At 38.1% G+C, this 24876-nt stretch overlaps 1 protein-coding gene across 3 annotated transcripts in view; it reads left to right on the plus strand.

The window, feature by feature from the left end:
• Nucleotides 1-24876, plus strand: part of KIF16B (kinesin family member 16B) — a 137416-nt gene that overhangs the window by 104001 nt on the left and 8539 nt on the right. For all 3 annotated transcript variants that reach the window (XM_039716909.1, XM_039716910.1, XM_039716911.1), the window contains one exon: nt 16753-16836. In XM_039716909.1, the coding sequence (XP_039572843.1) occupies nt 16753-16836 (84 nt within the window). The remainder of the gene's footprint in view (nt 1-16752; nt 16837-24876) is intronic.

The following is a 24876-nucleotide window of genomic DNA, read 5'->3' on the forward strand; positions in this document are numbered from 1 at the left end:
TATTTGGGGATTTTTATTCTTCCCCCCCCCAATAATCTCAAGGATAATTAGACCATTTCTGTGTACTTATGTAATGATTAAATTATTTTTTAATGTCTTATCAGACATGCAGAATTCTCCCTTCCAATGAAGAATGCAAACAGAAATTAAACCAGGAGTGGAGCAGTAAGGCAGCAGACTTGTGCAGAGCACTTGGGGCAGTGTTTGGGCTGGGATCTTGGCTGTCTGACTGCTCCAGTTCTGGTTTATAACTCTGCATCTGCAGAGTTTTACTGAATGCAAAATTTATGTTAATATTCTGTGATGGAAGTACTTGGCTTGCAGGGCTGGCAAGCCTGTTGCCATGTAACTAGTGAGCTCCTGGAGCTTAGGAGCTAATTTGGCAGCAGAAGTCAGAAGCTCATTGCATCAGAGCTGGTTGGACTGAAACTGCTTATTTTACCATTGTATTTTCTAGTTTACTGGCATTAGAAACTATGTATTTAGTTAGTGTGTAAGCTGTAGGTAGTGTGCTCACATTGAATGCAAAATTCTGGATGTTTGGTTTCTTCAACTGTTCAGTTTTAAATAGCATAGAGTAGTATAGTTGTAAACAATGGAACTTTCCTAAGACGATGTTGAAAATTATTTTGTTCTGAAACCTGCTGAACTTATGCCAAAGTCTTGGTCCTGCAGTGACTGAAGTCCCAGTCTATTCACAAATTCATTCATTGTTGACATGGATGTTTAGAAACGCTGGAGAATAAGAAGCAGTTTAAAATCAGGGGTTATGTACACTGGAGAGAGCAGGGTGTAGCTTTTAATACTGAACGTGATTGTACATATCTTGCTACAAATGCTATCTCATTATTTTAGAAAATTCTGGTTTATTTAGATATGGATTCTCTGTTCAGGTTCTTTCATGGAGCCCTATGACCCCTTGTAAGCATAGTCTCTAATAATAGTTTAGGATTTGTGTATTTCTTTGAAAATTTGATCCAGTTAAGAAATAAGCTTGTTGATGAGTTTTGGCTGAACTGGATGTTTGTGGGTGTCTGGATATGAAGTAGCAAATTTGTTTGGTTTTTTTTTTTTTTTTTTTTTTTTTCCCAAATAGTCAAGACTGATGTACTGTAGTTTTGGTTTTAAACAGTGGTAAAATATAATAGGACTCAGAGATTTGATATGAGGACATAGGACAAACACCAAGCACCAAGAATGTGTAAACCTTCTAAAAGCTATTTTTTTAATGGAAATTGTGTATTAGGGCATAGGTGAAAATGAAAATTATTTGCAACATTGATGTGCTTGGAAATAGCAAATGCCATGATGTGTATTCTGGCAGAATTATATGTAGAAAAGCATTTAGAAAATAATTTTTGAAATATGAATCTAAATTAAGGACAGACCTTAATTTTCACTTTCTAGCCTGGGAATTTAGTAGGCTTGGTAATACATCTTTCCATAAATATTGAAAGAAAAAAAAAAGTTAATAAGTTTTAGAACACGTATTTGTGTGTAAACCCTTTAATACTATTTTACAAGCATGTGATTATAGCCTTTGGCTTCTTTCAGTACAAATTATGGTAATTATGATGTAGTTAACTTTAACATTCATATTCTTGTCACCCGGAACAGCCAGGAAGTGCATACACAGGAAGCATATTTTGTCACATATTTCCAGCTCCTGTTCCTAATTATATTATGTTCACAGCACTCTGCAAGCCTGCTGGTTTATATATGTAGTATTTCCATATCAACCTGAGTTTGCCACTACTTACAGATGGGATTTAAGTGGTAAATCCTTAGAAGTTTCACCTGGCCTTTCTTTCTGCAGCATGAGACTGATGGAATTTTTAGAAGAAATGTTTAGCATATTTCTTAGTACATCTATCTACAAATGAACAGGAGAATTCATTCCAATAAGTGTGAAAAACATCCGTGCTAACCATATCATGTAGTTCAGTGAAAGCTTAATTACAGGGAAATGTATTTATTCCAAATGGTCCCTCTGAATTTGTAGCTGCTAACCAGAACTGGAGCATCAGAGACAACAGCAAACCCTCCAGCATATTTGCTTTCTGCATAATACACATTTCTCCATCTATTTCTAGTTGGAAAATGAAATCAGTGTGTGAATTTCTGTGTGTGAAATTGTTGTGACAATTTCTTGTCACAGCACTGAAACTGAATGTGTAAGAACCTTGTAAAAACCCAGTCTGGGGATTAATTTGTGTTTGTTGTTGCTTTGGGTGCTACATTCGTGCAGCAAAATTTCCTTGGCTTGGTACATGTGATTCTGCAGAGATACAGCTTCTCTCTATCTCTTCTCCTTTCCTGTCTTTGCTTCTGGGGTTGTCAATGAGACCTGGCCTTTTTTGGTCTTTCTCTAGCAGCAAGTGAAACTTGTGAGCTTCCAAACAGTTCTCTGAGCTTTATTGGTCTTCTGATAGATTCAGAATGAAACAAGTTTAATCAAACACCAGGTTTCATTGATTGTGCTGTGCAAAAGTCTTGTACATGAGTAACACAGAAATTGGAAAAAAGCATTTAGAGCTGTGTGAGACCATCATCTCATAATTTTTGAACTATTTGACAGAATAATTCCTTTGATCATTTGATAATCTGATTTTCAAGACACTACTCAATTACCTACTGAATTTGTGTAATATCAAAATATTCATGTTGTGTTATCAGTAAAACACTTTTGTATGGATAACAGCTATCTGTGAGAGGGGATTGCCTCTGAGAAGAATTCCTGGACAATATAGCTGGAGGTGTAGGTGCTCATGGGGACTGAGCCACTTCTTAGCTGTTCCTGACTATCTGTTGGCTTGGGGAATGCCTTGGGTTGTAATCTTGTGTCTGTTTTCCTGCTGCTTAGTGAAAAGCAGAGGGGAGGATTGGAGGTTTTGCTCTTTCTTTCTTTTTTTTTTTTTTTCTTTTCCATTACTACTTCCTTCAGGGGACTTTTGGATATGTACTGCATTAATCATTAGCTGTTAGTGACAGTCTCACTGCCTTCCAAGGGTGTGTGAAGAACAGCTTGATCTTGTTGGGTTTGTCAGGAATATGCTGCTAGATTAAGTAGGTCTTTCAAGTAGAATCCTTTCATATCAGTTGATATAGTGACCCAGCTCAAACTCTAGTTTTTGTGAAAATACCCTGGTTAATTTTGAACAAACAGCATAGAGAGTAACAAAAATTGTCAGGCTCCAACTGTACTACCTGTTGTGGTTTTTTTCTTACATATTTAGGTGGTATTACTGACACAACTGCTCATGAGAAACTGTTTGCTAAACTTTATTCACTCTCTAATCTGGAGAATTATACCATGCTTCTCTTGCTTCATGAGGCAGCATTTGAATAAGATATTTGAGGTTTTTCCTCTCTTTGGAACCACCAGGTAAATGAACAAGGAAATACAGATTGCAGATTTTGTAGCACAGTAAGAATATTAGCTGTTTATTTAGGCGTTGTTGTATTCACCAAATGAGTGATTCATTATCTAAATGGGATTGAGATACAGGTGACTCTTATCTATTGTCATCTGCAAGAAAGGAAAGCTTCGGAAAAATTTCTCCCTCAGTATCTAATAACAATTTTTACACATTTTAATATACATTTATGGCTTACAGTTTCTCTAGCTACACTAGAGGAGTAAAAGAGCAGAAGTGCTGTGCTGAGCCTTGTGCTCCCTAACAAGGAGAGACATGTTTGCCAATGACACCAGTGTGACCCAGGAATGTGTGCTTGCAGCCTGGAAAGCCAGCTGCATGCCAGGCTGCATCTAGAGCACTGTGGGCAGTAGGTGGGCATGTGGGAGAGAGTCCAGAGGAAGGCTGGAAAGATGCTCAGAGTGCTGGAGTGCCTCTCCCGTGAAGACAGACTGAGGGAGCAGCCTAGGGGAGAGAAGACCTGGGAAGACCTTGGGCACCTTCCAGTGCCTAAAGGGGCTCCAAGAGAGCTGGAGAGGGATTTTTTACAAAGGCAGGGAGTGACAGGACAAGGGGAATGGCTTTAAATTGACAGAAGGTAGGTTTAGGTTAGATCCTAGGAAGAAATTAGTCTCTGTGAGGTTGGTGAGGCACAGGTTGCCTAGGGAAGCTGTGGCTGTGTCATCCCCAGAAGTGTTCAAGGCCAGGTTGTACAGGACTTGGAGCAACCTGGTCTAATGGAAGGTATCCCTCCCATGGCAGGGAAGTTGGAATGAGTGGGGCTTTATGGTTCTTCCCAACCCAAACCATTCTGTGATTCTCAAACCAACCTTAAGGTTAGCATTTTTACAATCTACAAGAGGCATTTTTTATTTAAAGGTCTTTTTAAAGTATTACTTTATCATGTTCCTGCTAATGACCTTTCAGACTCAATATGGTGAAAATAATACTGTGTTTCTTAGTTAAAAATGACTTGACTTTAGAAGAAAGGAAGAAAACAAATTTCTCTGGGCTGTGTACCTGGTAGTACAGTTAATAAATATGTTTCTAAATGCCTTATTTTTTATTCCAAGAGAGATCTTCCTGTACAGCTCTCTTCATTGCTGTAATGTAAATATATTAAAACAAAAAAAAAAAAGTGGAAGGGTCTTTTACTATCTGTCTCTGCAACACAATGCACAGAAAGCTCCATCTTACAGAAGAGAATTGTCAATCCCTCTAGAGAGCTTAAAGCAAGGCAGCCCAAGTCAAAAAAATATATTAGACATGCCTGCATGACAAAAATCAATAAAGTACAATCTCTTGTGGTTTAATATGAAAATAAACACAAAGAAGAAGTGGCTTTCAGGAAAAATATTGAGCTGCAGGTATAGAATTGAAGATGTCAAGAGAAGACGGAAAGCAGAGGATGTTGTCCAGTTTGCTGTAGGACATATTTCAGAACCAAAGCCAGGAATAATAGTGTTGGAGGGTAAGCTGTCTGGCCATGTCTGAAAACCAAAATTCAGTGTGAGAATGTTAGTGATGTGAGTGAGAGTGAGATGAAAAAGCACTCTTCTCATGGGTGCCAAAATTTGGGACATACTGTTAAAACATTTGAGTAATTCATAGTTATCTATAATTGGTTAAAATGCTGTGAATAATAAAAGGAATTAAAGGTATGTTTTTGTTTGGCTCATTTCTTCTCTATTGAATTTATTATTTTCTGTCATACTTAACTGTAGGTACTACTGGGTATTAATGATGCTTTGATATTTGTGTGTGCACTGCTGTCAGCAGTGCAGGTACTCTGCTTTTGAGTGTATACTCCATATTTTCCAGGAAATTTTTAAAAAAATTTAAAACCACTTCTGAACACTGCATGTCCTAGTCTTCTTATATCTGTATGGAAAAAAAAATTGAAATAGAGCTTTAGCAGTACTTTAAATCCTTAAATTACTCATTTTACATTCAACTCTATCTCCACTTTTATTTTGAAATCAGAGAATAAATAAGGAGACCTTTACTTTTAAGTTCAGTTTTTTAGTACCAGTAAAGTAATTGCAAATTAATGTATTGTAGGGTTTTATTTAAATAGGTAGAGTAGCATAATTTCCATTCTGATTGTACCTGAGGCTCATATGTGTTGTAACTCATTGTAAAGTTGCTGTAAAAAGCAATGAAAAAAATAATTTGGTTTTTTTTAGCTTTCCACTGTTTTCCTGGGTTGCTAAAACTTGTGTAGGCGGAGCAACATGGCTCTTACACAGACTAAGTGAAGCAGTGTTTGTTGGGAAAAAAACATTGTTCTAGAAAGCATCTGATAGATGGGAATTGTGGAATTACTGACATAATGATCTACACCCAAATTCTCCCAACTGTAAAACACATCCCTGTTTTCTGCCCTTCCCTAAGTAATAATGTTGGTTCAGTATCATATTGGCTTTTTCATGAGTGTGTCTTTGAGATTTCCCTATGTGGGTCTTGCTTATGAAGCATTTAGCTTTAAGTGCTTGATCAAGAAATTTTATTATACTTGAAACAAACATCCATTCTTACCCACCATCCTGACTCAAGAGCAGTACTAAATGTGGTATTCCTCATGAAACTGATAGTAACAGTGGTCCTTCTGTACCCAGAGTTGCTTTTCTGCCCTGCACATTCAAAATCCAAGCAAGCTCCTGAAAATATATCTGTTAAGTTTATTACATTTATTTGGTTGCGTGTCATCTTAAGCTTTACCTAGTGGCAACAGCAATAGTGGAAGGAAAATTTGTATGAGGCTTACAGCTAGTTTTTAAGTCTGTGATAAAGCAGCTAGTTCTAAAGTGTCTGTATGACTAGACACAAGTGAAAATGAGTGTATACTGCTACTGTGTGACTGTCAGTCACTCTTACTGTTGGGGGGACTAAGTCATTCCTTTTAAGCTTCCCATTTGCGTGCCTGCACTGCCTTTTCATTGGTTTTATCACTTTAAATGATGCAGAAGGCTATCTAACTTCTCCTTGTAATCAGTCCAGTTTGTTGTGAGGGTTAGCACTTTATGTCTTCCAACAAATCTCACTTGAAGGCATACTGCATGTTTGTTTGCAGGTGTATTTCTCTGTGACAGCTGTTCTTTAAGACCCTGGGATCTGCCATTAATTTTGAGTCGTCAGAAAGGCATCCATCTAGTCAGCAGTACAAATCATTACAGCTTGTTGATGAGTTTTCATTATTAACATTTCTCAAAGGCAAGGGTGACTGAAATTTATGGCGTCAGTCAGCCACACAAGATGGGGATGTGTCATAAATGCTGCCAGATGTCACTGAGATGAGTTCATGTGCAACAAGCAAATCTTCTTAAGGAGAGCTGTGAAAACTGCTGTGGTGAATCCCCTTCTCTGAGCCTGTTCCTGTTACAATACCATAAATCTAATATTTATGGTAAATCTAATCTAATCATAAATCTAATGGTATTGTGACTTCTCAGTGTGGAGTCCAAGTGGCACGATAGGCACTGTAGCACCAGCAGAGTTGGGGCAATGTTGTATGCAGCCATGGTGAAGGTAGGGGTTGATGCATGGCCCCCCTTGTGTTATTGCAGGTACAGCCTTGACCTTGCTGGAAATCCCAGCAGGAAGATAATGAATCAAATCCCAAATAGTTTTTGAAAGAAAAATAAACCCTACAGAGATCTCCAGAAAATAAGTTTATAGCCTTTTTGAGAAGTTGAGTTTGACCCACACCTTTATAACATGTTGATTAACATGTTGAACTTTGAAGACACAACCTCGCAGAACCAGCAAATTTTACTATTTCTTTAAAGAACTAACCAAGATCTGAGACTACATGAAGAAAGATTAATGTTTGGTTGGCAAAATCGTGACCTAAGAGCTTAGAGGGTAGGTATTAACTTGTCCATTTAATCTCTAGGTTGGCACATGCTTTGTCTTAGCTGATGGTCTGCCATGCCATACTGGTATTTTTTTCCCCCAGAGATTTCTCTCTTGGAGCAAGGGATAGATGAACAAGGGAGCAAAATCAAGGTTGGAAAGACATAGTATGGTAGGAATTTTTCATGCCTATATTCCAAACACATATACAACTCAAATTTAATTGTTTTTATTTGATTTTGACTGGTTTACCTGTAAGGCAGTTATATCCTTTGGTTGATGTATGCTGCTTCTGCACTATCTTATTCTGTCTTTTTTCAGCTTGCGTATGAAACTTAAAATATTTTCTTTGCCATTTGGGCCAATTTTTGTCTCTCCTTCATTGGTAATCCTAAGAGCTGTACAGGTATTGGTACAGGCATTTAGAAAGATGCTCTGGCTATATTAGCTTCTAATTTTTATGAAAGAATAAAATCCCCAGACTGCATAATTTTACAGAAATATGCAAGGTTTGCATGAATTTTGTTACATTCTATTGCTTATTTTCATAGATATTCTGTATTAAAATGTTATTGTACTGCTTATAAAGGACCAAACAAAAAAGTAATTTGTCAAATATTATATAGACCTTGTTTATAGCTTTAATATGGTATGCTGGTATTCTGAGCAATCTAGAATTGCTTTAAGAAAAATACTCCTGTAGTGCAAGGTAATCTTTTTGGCTGCAGTTAATTTGATTTTTCTTGGTAGCAAGAGTTACTAAATGGAGTTAAAATTACATTGATAAACCACAGCCTCCGCATGTCGCCATAGCTCCAAAACTGCAGATTAAGTCTAGATCATCTTGCTGGTTTAAGGGAGGAACATGGATATGAGAGCTCTCAAACTGTTTTGATAATTGCAGTTGGTTGTTTGATGGACAGGTAGGCATGATTCAAAGTGAGAAAGCTTTGGTGTCTAATCCTATTTGGTCATTTTGCATCATCATAGGGAGGTTTCAGGGTGATTCAGAGGAGAATTTCTCTTTTTATGTTCTTGTCCCTCTTAAGTGGGACAGACAGAGTTGAAATGTTCTTTGAAGAAACAATTATGCCTGTCTGGGGGACGTAACTGGCAAAAGATCCTGAAAGTTCAAAGAGAATTACCCAGAAGTAAAAAGAGCAGAGCTGTGAGAGCTTCTGTGTCCTGAGAAGATGCTCATTTATTGGTGAATACCAGTTTATTGGGGGTTAGTCTCAGCATCCTGACTTGCAACAGAACTGCATGTATTAATGGGAGGAGATTTAAGTGCTTGTGTTTCTTGGTACTAAGATAGATAGATAGATAGATAGCTGTAAATCCAGATATAAATATGCATGGTGTTCCAGTGAGGTAAGTAGGAAAAAAACCAAGGAATTGTAACCAGTCTAAGTAAAGTGGAGGAGTTGTCAAATTGCCTGCTTGGCAAGTTAACCCTAGGAAGGTCTCCAGTGCACTCTCACCTCAGTGGGAAGTGTGCTGGAGGGTTAAAACAGACCTGGCTCATTGGGCTGCTGGCCAGGCCACAGAGGGGCCAAGCACAAAGCAATGTGCAAATCAGGACTTGCCCCTGAAACCAGAAATGAGAAGGTTAAACCAGTTCTGTGGTTAGGTAGACCTTTACCATGGAGCAAAAAGTATGGATAGCAGAAAGAAAAGAATGTTCTCATGTATGTGGGGCAAAGCAGCTTCTTTGAAGAGAAAAAGCTGTGCTGTGAAGGGACTAGAAACCAAATTTTGGCATAAATTGTGTAGAAAAAATACCAGGGGGAAAAAACCACCAAAAAAGCCCCAACCCCAAAACTCTAGTATCTTGCTGCAATCTCTTGCATTTGTCAGGAGGGAAGTATTTGCCAACCAATTTATTAAAGATTTTTTGGAGTAGACTTGCCCGAGGAAGGAGGGAGATACTTATTCCCTTGTGTGTGTTGGAGTGAAATCCAGGCTCTGGTGCCTGTAGCAGCAAGGAGAGAAAACAATAGAGAGCTGCAAGCCTGGGAGCTGAAACACAGCAGGGATGGGCCTAAAGCAGCTCCTCAGCTTCAGAAACACTACAAAGACCTTGGGAGCAGAGTTTGCTCCCCTCAAAGGCAGTGAAGGATTGACTGTAGGGCTGGTACTGAGGATCCTTCTGCAGAGACCATTTGTGTGGCAGGGAAGGTTGCTTACATCCTTTTTCCTGTTCCTATTTCCTGGTCATTTGAGTTTTCCTCACTTTAGGAGGTTAATTACCCTTGTTTGTTATAATAAATGGTGACTTTTGTTGCTGCTGTTCAGCCTAGTCCAATGAGTCTACTCCATTATCCACTGATATGGGTACACTTCAGATCTTGGATATGCTGCCTCCTGAGAATATCAAATCCCTCTCCCCTTCTGGCACATAGTAGGGAGGATTGCAAATGGCCCAGAGGAGTAAGGAAAAGATTTAGGTAGGTCATGCAGGAATGGAGGAAAGCAGTGTTGAAACAGAGACAAGCTGGAAAGTGGGGGAAGAACATGTTGGGAGAGATGGAAAAAGTAAAGAGAAAAGTATTAGAAACTGAATAGGAAAGGTAGGTGGCAAGCTGGATATGCAGAAAATAATTCCCTGGATATTCCCTTTCCCTGATTAATTGATAATGGAAAATAATGTCTTTAAACCTTCTCTCCTCTGAGGGCATGACTTACCTGCAGCATATTTGTTTGAAGAGCACTGAAGGGTTTACACAATTACATAAAGTGTTTCTATTTTGTTTAAAGGAGAATAAGTTTAGAGGTTTCTTCACTCAACTTTAAAGTTTGAGCTATATCAGCTGAAAATATGACTTAGGTGTTTTTATATGTTATTCTATTGTTTTCATTTTTAGTGGATAATATAGCAAATGATTTCTCTTCAGTCTCCATTTGATTGTTTTCAGAATTTATAAAGCAGCCTTTAATCTGTCCAGTAAATGTTAACTTTTTACCTTTGCTTACTGCTTTCTTATGAAATTGTGTAGAAAAGGTAATTGGTTTCAGGCAAAGTATAAATAAAAATATAGAAATTAGGCTTGTGTTAGTTTGTTTTGGTTTTGTTTTTTTTTTTCACGTTGACAAATCCTTAAATACTTGGTGCAAGTTCCTAGTTAAAAATACAGCTTCTGTCTAGTTTCTTTAGACTCTGGGAGTTTTAGTACATATTGAGATATTGAGGCTTAAGTTACTTTGTTTACACTTCAAAAGCTAAAAGTAGGAGTTTTTTCTTTCATTACTTCCTGCAGAATCAAGTCAGGTGCAGCCACCACAGTGGCTACAAAACCACGCCATGTTCTTCTCTTTGATTTTTCTCATCTGTGACAGAGATTTCTGGTACAAAGGATCAAAAGTCAGACCTACTCTTTGAAAAATGAGAAAATTGAGAATTGTAAAAGTAACATGAGAACTAAAGATGAGTGAGTTTTTAAATAGTTAGCATTTCCTTAATTTTCTTTTTTCCCCCCTTTTCCCCCATTTAAATGTATCAAAACATTGAAGTAAAAAGAGAATTTGAGATGAAAGGTTAAAGATGACTCAGACTCTATCAATGTCTGCCCTGTTTTTCTTCTTTAAAAAGTCTTTTACCTTATTGTAGGCACTAAAACATAGACTGCACCAGCCAAAAATAATGAGATATTTCAATCCTGTAGATTTTTGCTTGATGTCAGAAAATGGAATTTTTTTAATGTTTAGGGAGCATAACACTTGGAACAATTTAATGTTTCAGAAGTGACAAGCCTACATGGCTGTATTATGTGGTATCTTGCTTTGGTCCACTATGTGTTGAAATATCATCTGCAAAGTATTGTACAAGAGTTTTCATTAACATGTTCTGTTCAGCTGTACCATAAAACTCCTGAACTGAATGAAATCCAGCAGGTCCCCAAGCAGACACACTGTCAGTGAAGAGTCTCCAATAGATTATAACAGAAATTAAAGGACACCCTTCAAATGCTTATGACTATTTTCCATAAAGGCTCTGAAATGAGAGTGCACCCCATCCCAGGCAGAGCATTTCATGGTATTGGAGCCTTCATTTCACTATCTTGGTTTCCAAAAGGCCAGTCTCCAAATTCACATCTCTCCCTGGGGCTCAGTAGTTGAACACTATGAAGTCTGGTTTCACTTTAAAAGGGTTTGCTTCCAAATAGGTGTTGTTAGGCATGTGCTGTTCCCAGAAACTTAAGGTCAGACTTGAATGTAAGATAGAATAGGTGACAAAATAAAGGGTCACTTGCTGTTCTGCCATCTGCTCTTACCAGCATTAAATGCCTGCCAAAAACCAGTCTCCTGACTGGAATGTGGGAGAAGAGGAATCCATTCAGCCTTTTAAAGTTTACTATAATAACAGGTACTGTGTACAAAGCACCTTCTGCTTGAGGACTGAACCTGTCTAAATTTGATTGTACTAACTCACAAATACTCCATTGTGGTAGGTAAGTATTGTTTCTTACAGATAATATTGCTGAGACAGACAAATAACATGCCTCTAAATAATGCTAGACCTAGAAATAAAACATGGCCTTTATTTATTGTAACGAAATTAGGGAGTAAATTGCAAATTACTGTTTGCCTCTCTCTACAACTGCTACTGCCTAGCAACAGTTGTCAGGTAGGATAAACATCATTAACTGTAAAAAGTTTAATGTCTAAAAGACATTAGGAGTGCTGATATGGAATCTTGAGGTCTCTGTGCTATTTTAGAATATATGATCTGGCTTTGCCTTTTGGGTCTAAGCACAGTCCTAGCCTTGCCCATGGTGCAAGTATGCATGTGTGTGCACTCCTGTGGATATAATGAAATTTGGATTGCAGGGATGCAGTGATTAATTTTAGTAGGGAGATGCTTCTGCTGTCAGAATAAAAATTAGAAATCTTGCATGCTATATACAGAAGCTTCTCAGGAAATCATTCAAGCCCTCTCTTCCTATCAGGCTGGGGAATATGCCTCTTAATTTCCCCTGACAGAAAATACATCACCTCATCAGCAGCCCTAGAAAACGACAAAACATCCCTGCCAAAAAAGACTGTCTGCCAAACACTTCCATTGCCACTGCAGGAAGTGGGAGAGGGAGGGAGGAGTGTGCTTCAGAAATTCCATGGAAGGAAAATGATTTCCCTTACTGCCTGTCCAGTTCCACTGTTACGCCTTGCATTGTCACAAAACATTCATCTCGTCGTCAAGGTGAGACCCTTGAAGAATTAATTTGGGCCAGAGGGTATACAAACATTTAATTCTGAAAGAATAATTTATACTCCTGAATCTGGATAGTGTGGAATTCCCTTAGAGTGTTTGAGCCAAGGCAAGCATCTTGATGCAAAATCCATACCTGCAAGATCTCTTACATATTTCAGTTCCAGGACAAATGCTGCTCAGTCACATACTGTACTGTGTGCATTTACCTGTAACAGTGATTATTTCCATTGAAGTTACTGTACAGTTTCATAAAGGTGCTGTAGCACCGCTAGTGGCAAAATTTGAAATATTTATTGAAGTATTTGCTACTGCACTTTGGTTTAAATGAATAAAGTATAAATAAACCTCAAAATTCTATTGAACCTTGCTTTGCTGAATTTCACACAATTAAGTTCATAGCCTGTATATCAAATAGTACATTAGGACAGAGGATTTTTATACAGCGTTATGTTAACATTTATCATTACTTCAGTGTATTTATGTTGCTGAGCTTCTTTTAATTTATTTTTTTAGGAACCAAAATTATGATGAGATAAGAATGTTTTATAGTCACTCTGTATCTTTTTGGGGCTCTTGCACCAATGTATTTTTCCCTGCATTAAAAGTAATAAGTCAGAGTGTTGAAGATCAATGGGGTGGGGGTGTGTGTGTGTATATATGTGTGTGTGTGTATATATATGTATAATAAGCATACTATCTCTGGTAAATATACTAATAGTGTATTTTTATATAAATATAGTACAATGGACTGGCTTCCTATTACACTGAAATTTCAATCATATAGAGAACTGCACAGTTCACCTCACTGCATGGATGCATCCATTTCTTATGTTGCAAAGATAATTTTCAAGCTGAAAAGTGGGTGGGAACTAGTGCTGTCATGTTTGCATTAAGTGTTTGGATAGCCTGAAACTAAAGCCTGCAGGGTTTTGAATGTCTCTTTCTCATTTTGGTGGGCATTAGACTGTGGGCATGTAGTGGAGTAGAACCCATTGAAATGAGTGAGTTGCTGAAGTGATGATGAAATTTGTGGCTGGAGCATTTTCTGTCATGTAGATGGGTGGGCATTTGTTGTGTGATGGAAATGGTCTTTGTACTTTATTTGTGACATAGCCATCTGCTAATCATCTAGCTAAAAGAGGAGCCAGGAAACACCAGGACAGTGTGGGACACAGAAATGTTCTAGCAGGCCTGAGGTTTGTGTAACTTATGCATCTGGCCAATAGAGATGCCATCTGCAGTAATTGATTAGTCCTTTATAACATACCTCTGCAGGACAAAAAATCCTTCCAAGTGACATAAATGTATAAATAGGTATATTCTAGACACACACTGGCAACACTGGCATATGACAAACATATTAACTTTATAGATGTATGTCAGGAATAGTTTGGCACATTGACATTCTGGTGGCTTTTATTATGTACAAAGTATGCAGATCCCCACTTCTTGACCAGCAATAAACTCATGATTTTCATATGGGTATGTGTTATGACTTTGAGCATTGCAGAGCAAAGTTTACTGGCTGAGAGCTTTGTCTTGCATATTAAATTCATTACTATAGTAATGGACTTTGGTTTGGTTTCAGAGATATGTGCATGGGAGTGACTTGGGAGTTAAGAAATGGTAAAGCAATGTGAGTAGCTATTTCTGTTTGAAATTGTTCCACAAAGCACATTGGTTTTATAAAATACAACTGTTTTTCTCCTAAGACACACCCAGAAAGTTTAGGAAAACACCTTGCTCACCCCAAAGTTATGTAGAATTAGTCCCCAAATTCCTGTTCAGATGGAACTTAATTTAAATAAGGAAATCTTTCCTGATTTAAAACCTTACTTTGACTCCACAGAGTAGGTCTGAGGATGCTGTCGTGGTAGGTTCATTGTGCAAATTGGTTTTTAATAGACACTATTTTAAAATTCTATTATGAAAGTATTTACTAGCAAATAAATATAAAAAACAGTCTCCCTAGGCCAGGAGGGGATTGTGGTGGTAGTTGTTTTACCTTGCTTGTTCCTGGTAGTGTCATGATGCAGTACTATTTAATAAAATGCAATTTCTGCAGATGTGGGATTTTGAAGTCCTTGAAAATATTAGCACTTAGAGTCATTTATAGGCAAAAAAGAGAGTAATGCAGTGAAAATAAGTCCCCAGGACATTATAATGTGATACTGTTTGGTTGTGTACTGTTTGTTCTGCCAACGTGAAGAAGCAGGCACACTGAGAAGAATATGGTTGGAGAAATTTGAGGGATGTAGTTGGGACATACTGGCAAGATTGATGGAGAGCAGACATCTCTTCCATGTCCTCTGGTGCCCCACATCACTTTTATCATTTTAAGATGTCTAGACATTTCTTTAAAATTATCAAAGTTGGAGTTGAACCAGAGAGTGGGAATAAATCATTTGTATTGCAGAATTCTGCTGAATTTTAAAGATGCTTACATTTGATGTTAATAATGGAGCTCCTAATTTAAATCAGTGTATGTCTGCTCCCTGTAACCAGCTGTAAATTCTCTACAGTCCTGTATGTGCTGATAGAATGGAAAATGATGCATCTTTTTTACTGGTTCAATATCATCAAACAGCCTGGGGAATTAATGCAGGAGGCAATTTTACAGAGGGATTTCACCTGCAAAACAACTCCAGCAATTCCAATGGGAGATTGCATTAGTCTATCTCATGATGTGAGTGCTGGGAAAAAAATGGGTTTGATTTACCTTCAAGTGCAAACACAATTTATGGGGAGAGGACCTTCTTTCTCCTGCATTGTTCCCAGCGGTGGCTTAGACCAGGTTCAGTGGTACTTGTTACCAGCTCTTGAGTCTTTAGTGTGTTCTCCAGACATAGCTGGCTTTAATTAGTTCAAGTATTTTATTTATTGGTATACAAAAAGGGGAGGCACTTTCCTCCCTCCTTCTCTCTCTCTCTCTCTTTCTCTCTCCCTATCCACCTTCCCCCACAGGATGGAAAAAGAAATGAGGAGCTGGCTTTGAATACCTCTCTGGAAGAACTAAAAGTAAAGATCTGAATAGTTGTTTTTAGCTGTTCAGCTGTTGCCTTTTTCTCATTTTCAGTGGGATAGAGCAGGATTTTGCTTGCATGTCTGAATTCTCTTCAGAAGTTGAAGCTGTCAGCTCCCAGCATGGACATTTGAATGGCATTGAGCTGCAGCTGAGATACAAGAAGGGGTAGCTCAGGGCACAACAAAAGCTTCAGGTCAGGTGTTGGCTGTAGTCCAGCAATGCATCTCCCAGAGCATGACTTCAGTGCTAGTTCTTAGATCCAGTGATCTTCCATTCTTGATAGAATATAAGTAAAACCAAACAAATTACACTACCATACAGTTGGAGACCACAGATTTTAAGAGGCTAAATGCAGTCTTTTAAGATACACTTTTCTGCAGAAATTGTTTTTACTTCCTATATGATACTATCACATCACATTTGAATTGCGAATTTTTAATATTTATGTGGGCAAACAGTGGTAGTATAATTCCTAAATTTTCTTTCAGTCAGTCTCTGATGACAAAATGCATCTTCAGTTGTTTTTAGCTGTTGTGCTGTTGCCTTTTTCTCATTTTCAGTGTGATAGAGCAGGATTTTGCTTGCATGTCTGAATTCTCTTCAGAAGTTGAAGCTGTCAGCTCCCAGCATGGACATTTGAATGGCATTGAGCTGCAGCTGAGATACAAGAAGGGGTAGCTCAGGGCACAACAAAAGCTTCAGGTCAGGTGTTGGCTGTAGTCCAGCAATGCATCTCCCAGAGCATGACTTCAGTGCTAGTTCTTAGATCCAGTGATCTTCCATTCTTGATAGAATATAAGTAAAACCAAACAAATTACACTACCATACAGTTGGAGACCACAGATTTTAAGAGGCTAAATGCAGTCTTTTAAGATACACTTTTCTGCAGAAATTGTTTTTACTTCCTATATGATACTATCACATCACATTTGAATTGCGAATTTTTAATATTTACATCACATTTGAATTGTGAATTTTTAATATTTATGTGGGCAAACAGTGGTAGTATAATTCCTAAATTTTCTTTCAGTCAGTCTCTGATGACAAAATGCATCTTTATCTTAGCAATACTGCAGGCAGATCACAGTAACCTCATAGAAATGTAGAATGTGATATTACTAATAGCATATAGTGTCACTCATGAATATTTGGCAGTTTCTTCTTCCTAGTTGCTTTTTAGTTTAAACAGAATTTTCTCATTTGAGCTTGTCACTTCTGATGCTGATTCATCCTTTTATGTCTTCCAGGTTGCCACTTTAGAATTCCCTCCAAAGAAGCTCTTTGGAAACAAGGATGAGAGAGTGATTGCAGAACGACGGTGTCACTTAGAGGTAATACCAACTTTTTACAGGCTTCTGCTGTGTGTTTAGGAGGAGTACTCCCTGCTGCAGCAACAGAAGCCATTCCCATATGATCAACATTAAACAGTCTGTTTGTAAGTATCCATCTTAGCAATACTGCAGAGCAGATCACAGTAACCTCAGTAGAAATGTAGAATATGCTATTTACTAATAGCGTATAGTGTCGCTCATGAATATTTGGCAGTTTCTTCTTCCTAGTTGCTTTTTAGTTTAAACAGAATTTTCTCATTTGAGCTTGTCACTTCTGATGCTGATTCATCCTTTTATGTCTTCCAGGTTGCCACTTTAGAATTCCCTCCAAAGAAGCTCTTTGGAAACAAGGATGAGAGAGTGATTGCAGAACGACGGTGTCACTTAGAGGTAATACCAACTTTTTACAGGCTTCTGCTGTGTGTTTAGGAGGAGTACTCCCTGCTGCAGCAACAGAAGCCATTCCCATATGATCAACATTAAACAGTCTGTTTGTAAGTATCAAGTTACTTGCTGCCTCGTTTAACACAGGAGATGGCAGCAGTACATTGCAAAGTAAGGAAACATCTCTGAAAAAATAAATTACTCCTAATCTAGAAAAAAAAGGAACTCTTAGAGATGTTCATAGGAGATGGATTTATTTAAGGGGGAAAGGTGGTGGGTGAGGTAAGTGTTCACTGTAGACAGCTGGTCTCTGTGCAAGACAAGATTAAAAAAATACTGCATTTTAAATGCAATCTGTTAGTTGGAGATGTACCATTTTGTCATAGTATATCCAAATATCTCATGACAGAACTGAAGCGATATTTAGGCATCTTTGAGTTTTATTTTGTAACCCAGCTTTGTGAATATATTCTTTTTCTTTCAGTTAATTTTAAAAATTAATTTTATTGTGACAAGTTATTGAGTTTGAGGGTTTATTTTGGGAGTTCTACAGTGCTGTGTGGATAGCATGATTTTGAACTTCTGTCACACGTTAGGTTTTATATTTCTATGTTAATGCATGTTTTACTGCAGCCCAGGGGCAGGAGGTGGGGTTTTGGGAAGAAGAAGAGGCACGATCAAAGACTAGGCTGTACACCTTGCAACTATATTGCAGAAACATGGGGATTACTTGATCATGCAAGTCATTAAGAATTATATTCTTTGTAGAGCTAAAATAGCATTAGGTAGAGCTTTAGAGAAATTAATATAAAAGTAGATTGCTTACAACTGGAATATTTTCTTAGGTGGTTTGCATTTTTTCTACATACTTCACCTTTCCTTTGATCTACCAACAAAACATCCTCCCTCTGACTTCTGATGTCAGGCTGTCTTACCTGAAGTACAAAATGAATTATTTTTTTCTTTCACATCCTTGATAGATACCATAAAGGCAAGCCCATATTCCAGTCTAGTACTCAATTTACATTTTTTTTTACCAATAAAAAATTAATCTCTTAATCTTTCTGACATTTCATTGGTTTAGTAACAGATTTTATTGTAATGATTTTAATGTTAAAACTGCTGTGTATAGCAGTGCTTTGATCATGGCCATGTAGTACAGCTCTACAGCCGGGTGTTAATTTAAAATTATATTGTATCTATTTTAACTAAGGTTGTTAAAGCTTTATTACCTATATATTTTGCAAGCATAAGAATATATGGCAACTGTTCACATGAATATGTTTTGCTGTATGCCCCTTGGCCATTCCACTAAGTAGTCCTGACAACTCACAGTGGTGAGGAGCTGAAGATCCCCTGTGGCTAAGGGCAAGTTAGATAAAGAGGATGAGGAGCCAAGCAAATGTTGCTATCCTTGCCATGAAGAATTCAGTGCAACAGTCTGATCAAAACCTCCTGATGTCTAGATCTCTAATCACAGTGCTTCTTTTCACTGCATATTTTGCAGTGGTTTGCTCTGGCTTTGCTCATAGCCAGAGAGCTCTCACAGCTGCAGCCTCCTTGGTGAAGAGTGAGAGAAACCAGTGATGGTTTCCAAAGTCATGTAATGCTTTGAAGGCTCAAGGAGTGTCTTGAGCTGTGATGTGAAAGTGGCAGTAATGCCACAATAGTGGCAGATGGCCAAGGCACCACCAGTTTCAAATACTGTTCGTGCCTTGTGTCCTTCAGTCCAGTATGAGCCCTGAGTGTGCGTCACTGGTGTAACTGGAGAGTGGCAAATGGAGGAATTGTCTCTGTGAGGGTCTTGGATCCTTGGCTTTTGGACTGTAGTGTGCTTCTCACATGGGAATTTGGTCAGGTGCAAGGTGAGAGTGTTTGACCTTGGTATCAAGTAGAATCATGGCTTGTATTCACTTGACTTTCACACCTGATTCTGTTCCTTGATTTGCTGAAAACCCTTTGCAATCTCTTTCCAGCTTCATAGTTTATGTGTTGGTATAGCTGCAGTAGGGCATAAAAGCTTGTTTGGCTGTTCCACTTGCTTAGTCAAGAGCTAATGGCTAATTCAGCATTTTTAGGAAAAGCAAAGTACAGCTAGCAGACCAATTTTATTGAGCTAATTTTATTGACTAAAAATAAATGACAGCCTGAAATACCAGTCCAGTAAGTGTTCTGAACAAATATTCTGTGATGTAAGATTATTAGTGGAGCGGTCGTCCTAGTGGTGGTGATAAAGAAATTGCTCTGCTCTTCTTTACACATTTTTTACATTAGGTATTCATGCATCTTAAATAGGCTGGAACTCCATATAATTTTTTCTGAACTTCTTGCTTTGAAATAGCTTTGGGTAGTTCAGTGCTTCCCACAGGTCATCTCTTAGGAACTGCAGTTCCTTGTGCCTAATTAGATTTGTCCCTTTGCAAGACAGTTTAGGAAGAATTTCGGTTTTCCTACATATCATCTCTAGGATTCTTGCCACAATAGAAGTACTGAGAAGAACAGTGGGGTTTTTGGTACCTTTCCAGGCAACTAGAATCAGGGGAACTGGCTGCTGTGGAGTTTGCTTTGTTTGAAGATTGAGATGTAGTGTTACCCAGCCTGGGTTTAGAAGTTTAGAAGGGCCTATTTAATCATAATGGAGGTGAAATTACTTGGAATAAAAGAATCCAGAGAGCCCCAAAATATAAGGATTGTGATTTTTAAATCACAGTAAGTTCAAGGTTTGTGTATAACATTAAGTTCTTTTATTTATGCTAGCTGGTACAAATGCTAACTAACTGAAAGCTTCACATTGCCTTGTTTGTAGGAAAGCACACTACATGAAGTATTTTTGTGTGAGATGAACCTGACAATTCAACTTTGATCTCCAGCATGATATGTAGTTGCACTGTAAGCACTTTTGCTTTGGTGTTTGTTGGTATAGTATCAAGTCTTTTGAACTGTATTTGACATTGCCATAGAGCTTTGGAAAATAATGTGCAAGTTTTTACCTATACATCTTAAGAGAAAACATCTAAATGTATTTAAAATTATCTACCCAAAATACCCTATTGCAATCTATTAATTTAGCTTTTCATCAGGGACATGTTACAGGGCAAAACTCTGAAATTATTGTTTTGCAGTTTAAAGACTGTAATTTCACTCCAGAGCCAAGCTTACTTGTTTAAATCTGCCTTAAGTGACACAGCCAACAAATCTCCTGAGCAATGTTAATGAACAGAAGTTATTGTTTATCTGTCCTTTCTTGCAAATAGAAATCAGTAGGTAAGTGTATAGGATCCTTTTTGAAAGTGAATTCAGATGATGTATATTCATTTTTCTTTCGTATTTTTAAGGAAAAGCTTTGTAAAGGAAGTACTTGCCACAAGAAATACTTGAGTCAGTGAAAGTATCTGTAATTTAACTGCAAAGTATCTTTATTTCCTTGGTGAGTTGCGAGGTCTGTGAACGACGCTAAAAAGAAATTTTCCTGAAATCCCAGCTTGTATGGATACTGTGTTTCTGTATCATACCATTCCCCTGACTATTCTTTTTTCTTCTTCTCTTAGACTCATGCTTTGCTGTAGTAATGAAGATTATTCTTAGCCCTGTTTTCCCATTGTGCAGCCAGAGAAACTGGGCAGGAGTCTAAGCTGACATAGCAGATTGAGCTGTGTTTCTTGACTCTTTGGTCAGAACCCTTGCATTCATGGACTTTCTTTCTTGCCCTTGCTGTCACCAGTGTGTTTAGGAAAAAACAACTTTTATGCCAACAAAATCTGAACAGGTTGTTGCTTACAGGAAAACAAGAACTCTCCCAAGCCTCAGAGTGTCTCCTTGTCTCTGTTCCCTGTTTCCTCTTCCCTGTTCTCAGGGCTGCATTTCCCCAGGTTGGTTTGCAGACAGCAAAGGGAGAAACAAGCAAAATCTCTGGTGGGGTTTTTAGGGATCAACAGTTGGTTGGAGTGTGATGCAGGTAACACCAAGGTTGTGGTTTCCATCCCCAGCTTGGCCATTCCATTAAGAGATGGACTTGATCCTTGTGGATCACTTCCAATTCAGAATATCCTGTGATCTAGAAATAAAGCTCAGCAGTCAATAGGAGTCATGTGTTGTCTTTTGCTGCCACTTAGAGAGCTCAGGGAATAAAAGTCAGCCTGTTAACACTATGGTAATGTGAGCCTATGTCAAGTTCTGTAGAAGCACATACATCTTCCTGGCATCGCCTCTGCTCTTCTTTTTTCTTGGCACTTTGAACCTCTTTAAAAGATAGACATGCTCAATTTATTTAAAATTAATCATATAATTGTCCTTCTCACTTCCTGATGTCTGCCAGTGAGGATTTCAATGATAGGTGTTAATGCAGGAGGCAGAAATAAATCTTGAATGAGCTGCATAATTCAATTTTGCTGTCCACTCTGTAAAACCATCTGGGGAAAGTATTGTAGACACTGAACTGGCTGAAATATTGCTGTTACCTTCAGCCAAAATTAACCTTCCAAAATTAGATTAACTTAGAAGTCAAATCCTTTGTTTAGTTTTTAGTTCATATTTTCACTTGAGTTCCTTTGGAGGTGATGATTTCTAGGGCTTTTTTTTAATAAGACTGTAAATTTAGCTCTGTCATGTTTCCCCTTTAAAAGTAACATTATGCTGAGATGGCTCCAGGGATCTGGTTCTTAAGGAAAAGGTGAAATAATGGAAATAGCACCTTTTTCTTTAACTTGGATTGATTCTTGTCACTTAGGTGTCTTATTAATTTTTTAATTAATAGTGGAAGCCAGCAATAAAAATGTCTGAGAAGGAAAAAACCCTCAAAATATTTGTCAACAAATTTGAGCAAACAGAATGTTTGAATCTGCCTCAGACATTAAGGTTTTCCTTGAAGTCATGAGGACAGAAACATTTTACTGTGATTTTAAATTATTCATCACCTGGATATTCAGTATGAACTTCATTAGTGCTCCCCACAAGTCTTTCTTTGTTTCACTGCCCCATTCCTAAATATATTTAACTGAGAGAACCTGTGCTAGTTATAGGTGAATTGATGTCTGTATTGCAAAAATCCTGTCAAGTGGGGTTAGAATTACCATTTCTGTTTGATTTTTTTTTCCTGACTGACACTAGTCACAAAGACCTTTCAAAGCTACTGTATATATGTTTGTTCAAAGTGATTACTCAAAAAGGAAATTATTAGACACAGGCATCAGCTACAACATCCCTAATGCCAAAGCTTTCCAAAAGAAGCTTTATGCAGCTGCTCACCAGCCTGGCTCTTAAAGAATGAATGTTTGCCTCTGACAGTGTGGTGGTAATTACTGTTCTTAGCAGAATTTAGGTAAGATGGACTTCAGAACACACAGAGTTCAGATGGAGTTCAGAATGCAACTTGATACTTATTGGAAAATAAAAGGAAACTCCTCTCTCTTTTCACAGATATGAATGCACACCAGTAGCACTGCGGGTGCCAAAGCAAACCGCTGCAAATGTTGGTGTTTGATAATCCTAGAGAGGATTGTTTCATACTCACAGTCTGAGCTACAGAATGCAATATCTTGGAGTGATGGCTTTAATTTCCCACTAGAGGAATAGGGATGCAGTGGGATCAGGGAAGGAAAGAGCATAGATGCATCCACAAAGGCAAGAAAAGAGCGTGTGTGGCTGGGCCTTACTGTGAATATCAGCTACATGAAATCCATGTCATAGATCATTTTCTAATTTAGGTATAGTCAGTCTGTACCAGGTGCCTTTCATATCTTCTAGTAACCACTGAAAAATTTAAGAGCAAAAATAACTCCTTTTCAGCAACAGCACTGAAGTCTTGCTGGCAGACAGACTTTGCAATAAGCCATCTGAGAGCAAGTTCACATGCCAGGTTCCCATCCATCACCAAGGCACATGGCTTTTCTGGTTTTGAGACATCAGCCCTCAAAGAGGAGTTGCAGCAGTTCTCAGCAGCAGAGCGTTTAATCTTATTTTTGAGTGGCTCTGCTTCTTTGTGTGAGACCCTGTTGGGCTCAAAAATGCATAAATAGAATTGATTTTACTTATTGGTTACAGTCACTAGATACAAAGAAGCAGAACTTTGCAGAGGTCAGCCACTGATCCCATACCAATAAAATGTTAATTTTCCAACATACTCCTGCAAGCCAAGTTTTGAAGTTGTGTACCTTCATCTCAACCTCCATTAATAGCTCTGCACATACACATGTGGGCAGATGAATAAAAGGAGTGGTCAGCCAAGGACACTGGGTTGAATCTGGTAGTACCCCTTTCCAAAGCAAGAGTATCAGTCATCCTCCAGCATGGGATTTCACCAGAGGAAGCAGAGGGTGGTGCACGTCAGGTTGTTTGGTAGGTGTTTGCCAAGCCCACTCCAGCAGGTGACACACTGTCACACACTCCTGGCCCAGGGTGCATGCTAAATTCAATCCTGTTGTTCCTTCCAAATAAATTTTGACAGGACTTGTTCTGACTTGTGCTCTGGAGAAGAGATTGGTTTCTTTCACTAGTCAGGTCTGTTTTGATCCTTTTCAGAATGGTCATTCACTTTCCAAAGAAGACTCACACTGATAGACCACCTGTAAATCATGGCCCTTGCTGCCTTTTTATTGCTTCCCTGCCAGCCTGCAATTCAGTTTTCATTAGAGCTGCCTAAAGCCAATAAATGTAAGCTTTTACCATGCAGACATTGTAAGAAATAAGAAGTCCTGTGGATTTTAAACAAATTATAGGCAGAATAAGATTGTAATTTGGGATGTAGACTGACTTAAGAAGTTGATTCAATTGATGTGGCATAATAGTAATTCAGCATAATGTGCTCATGCCATTAGACTTGCACAGAAAAGTGCTCCAAACAGCTATAATGAATAGTGTGGGTTTTGAAAACCCGAGAGAGCAGTTTCACCTGGAATCATAACTGGCATGTCTCAGAATGCTTGCTTTGAATTTAAGAAAATTCAAAAAGTTGTATCAATTTGAGTAAATTTCAGTACCACCTTGGGTAAAATTAAATTTTAGTGTCACTCAAGCACTTCTGGAGATGTAGAGGTAAAATCTGCTTCACCTGTACAACTCTGGAGGAAACTAACTGTGATTCAAGGAATCTGCATTATGCTGTGCATGGAAAACATAGAGAGACTTTCCCAAGAGGCTAAAAATCTTAGTCCTGGTATTTTTTAGTGCAATTTAGCTGCTTAAAGAAGCTTGATTCTTACCTGCTTAGTTCTAAAGTCATTTAGGTACCTCTAAACATGGCCAAAGGAGTGTTGTATGGAGGGTGCCTGTGGAATTCACCCCAAGGCAGCTCAAAACTCCTGACTTTCTGAGCTGAGGAAAAAAATGAAAAGAGAACCCAAAAAGGGAGGGAAAGCCATTGCCTAAACAATGACCAGATAAACCACAAAGCAAATACCCCATGCAAAAAAGGTGGAAGCTGCCTGAGAGTGGCAGTTTTAAAAGCACCCATGATAATGGCCCCTCCACACACAAGGTTCTCATTTTCCATAGGCTTATGATACAGTAACAATATTGGGGGGCACAGATAGATTTGGAATACAATAATATTATGGATTACTCCAGGACATTCCACTCCTTATCCCATATCATCTGATTAATGCCCAAATTAATACATTTCAACTGTAAACACATGTATGTATACATATCTACATAAAACTA

The sequence above is a fragment of the Passer montanus genome, unplaced genomic scaffold (assembly GCF_014805655.1).
Source record: "Passer montanus isolate IOZ18808 unplaced genomic scaffold, ASM1480565v1 scaffold37, whole genome shotgun sequence".
Lineage (NCBI taxonomy): Eukaryota > Metazoa > Chordata > Aves > Passeriformes > Passeridae > Passer > Passer montanus.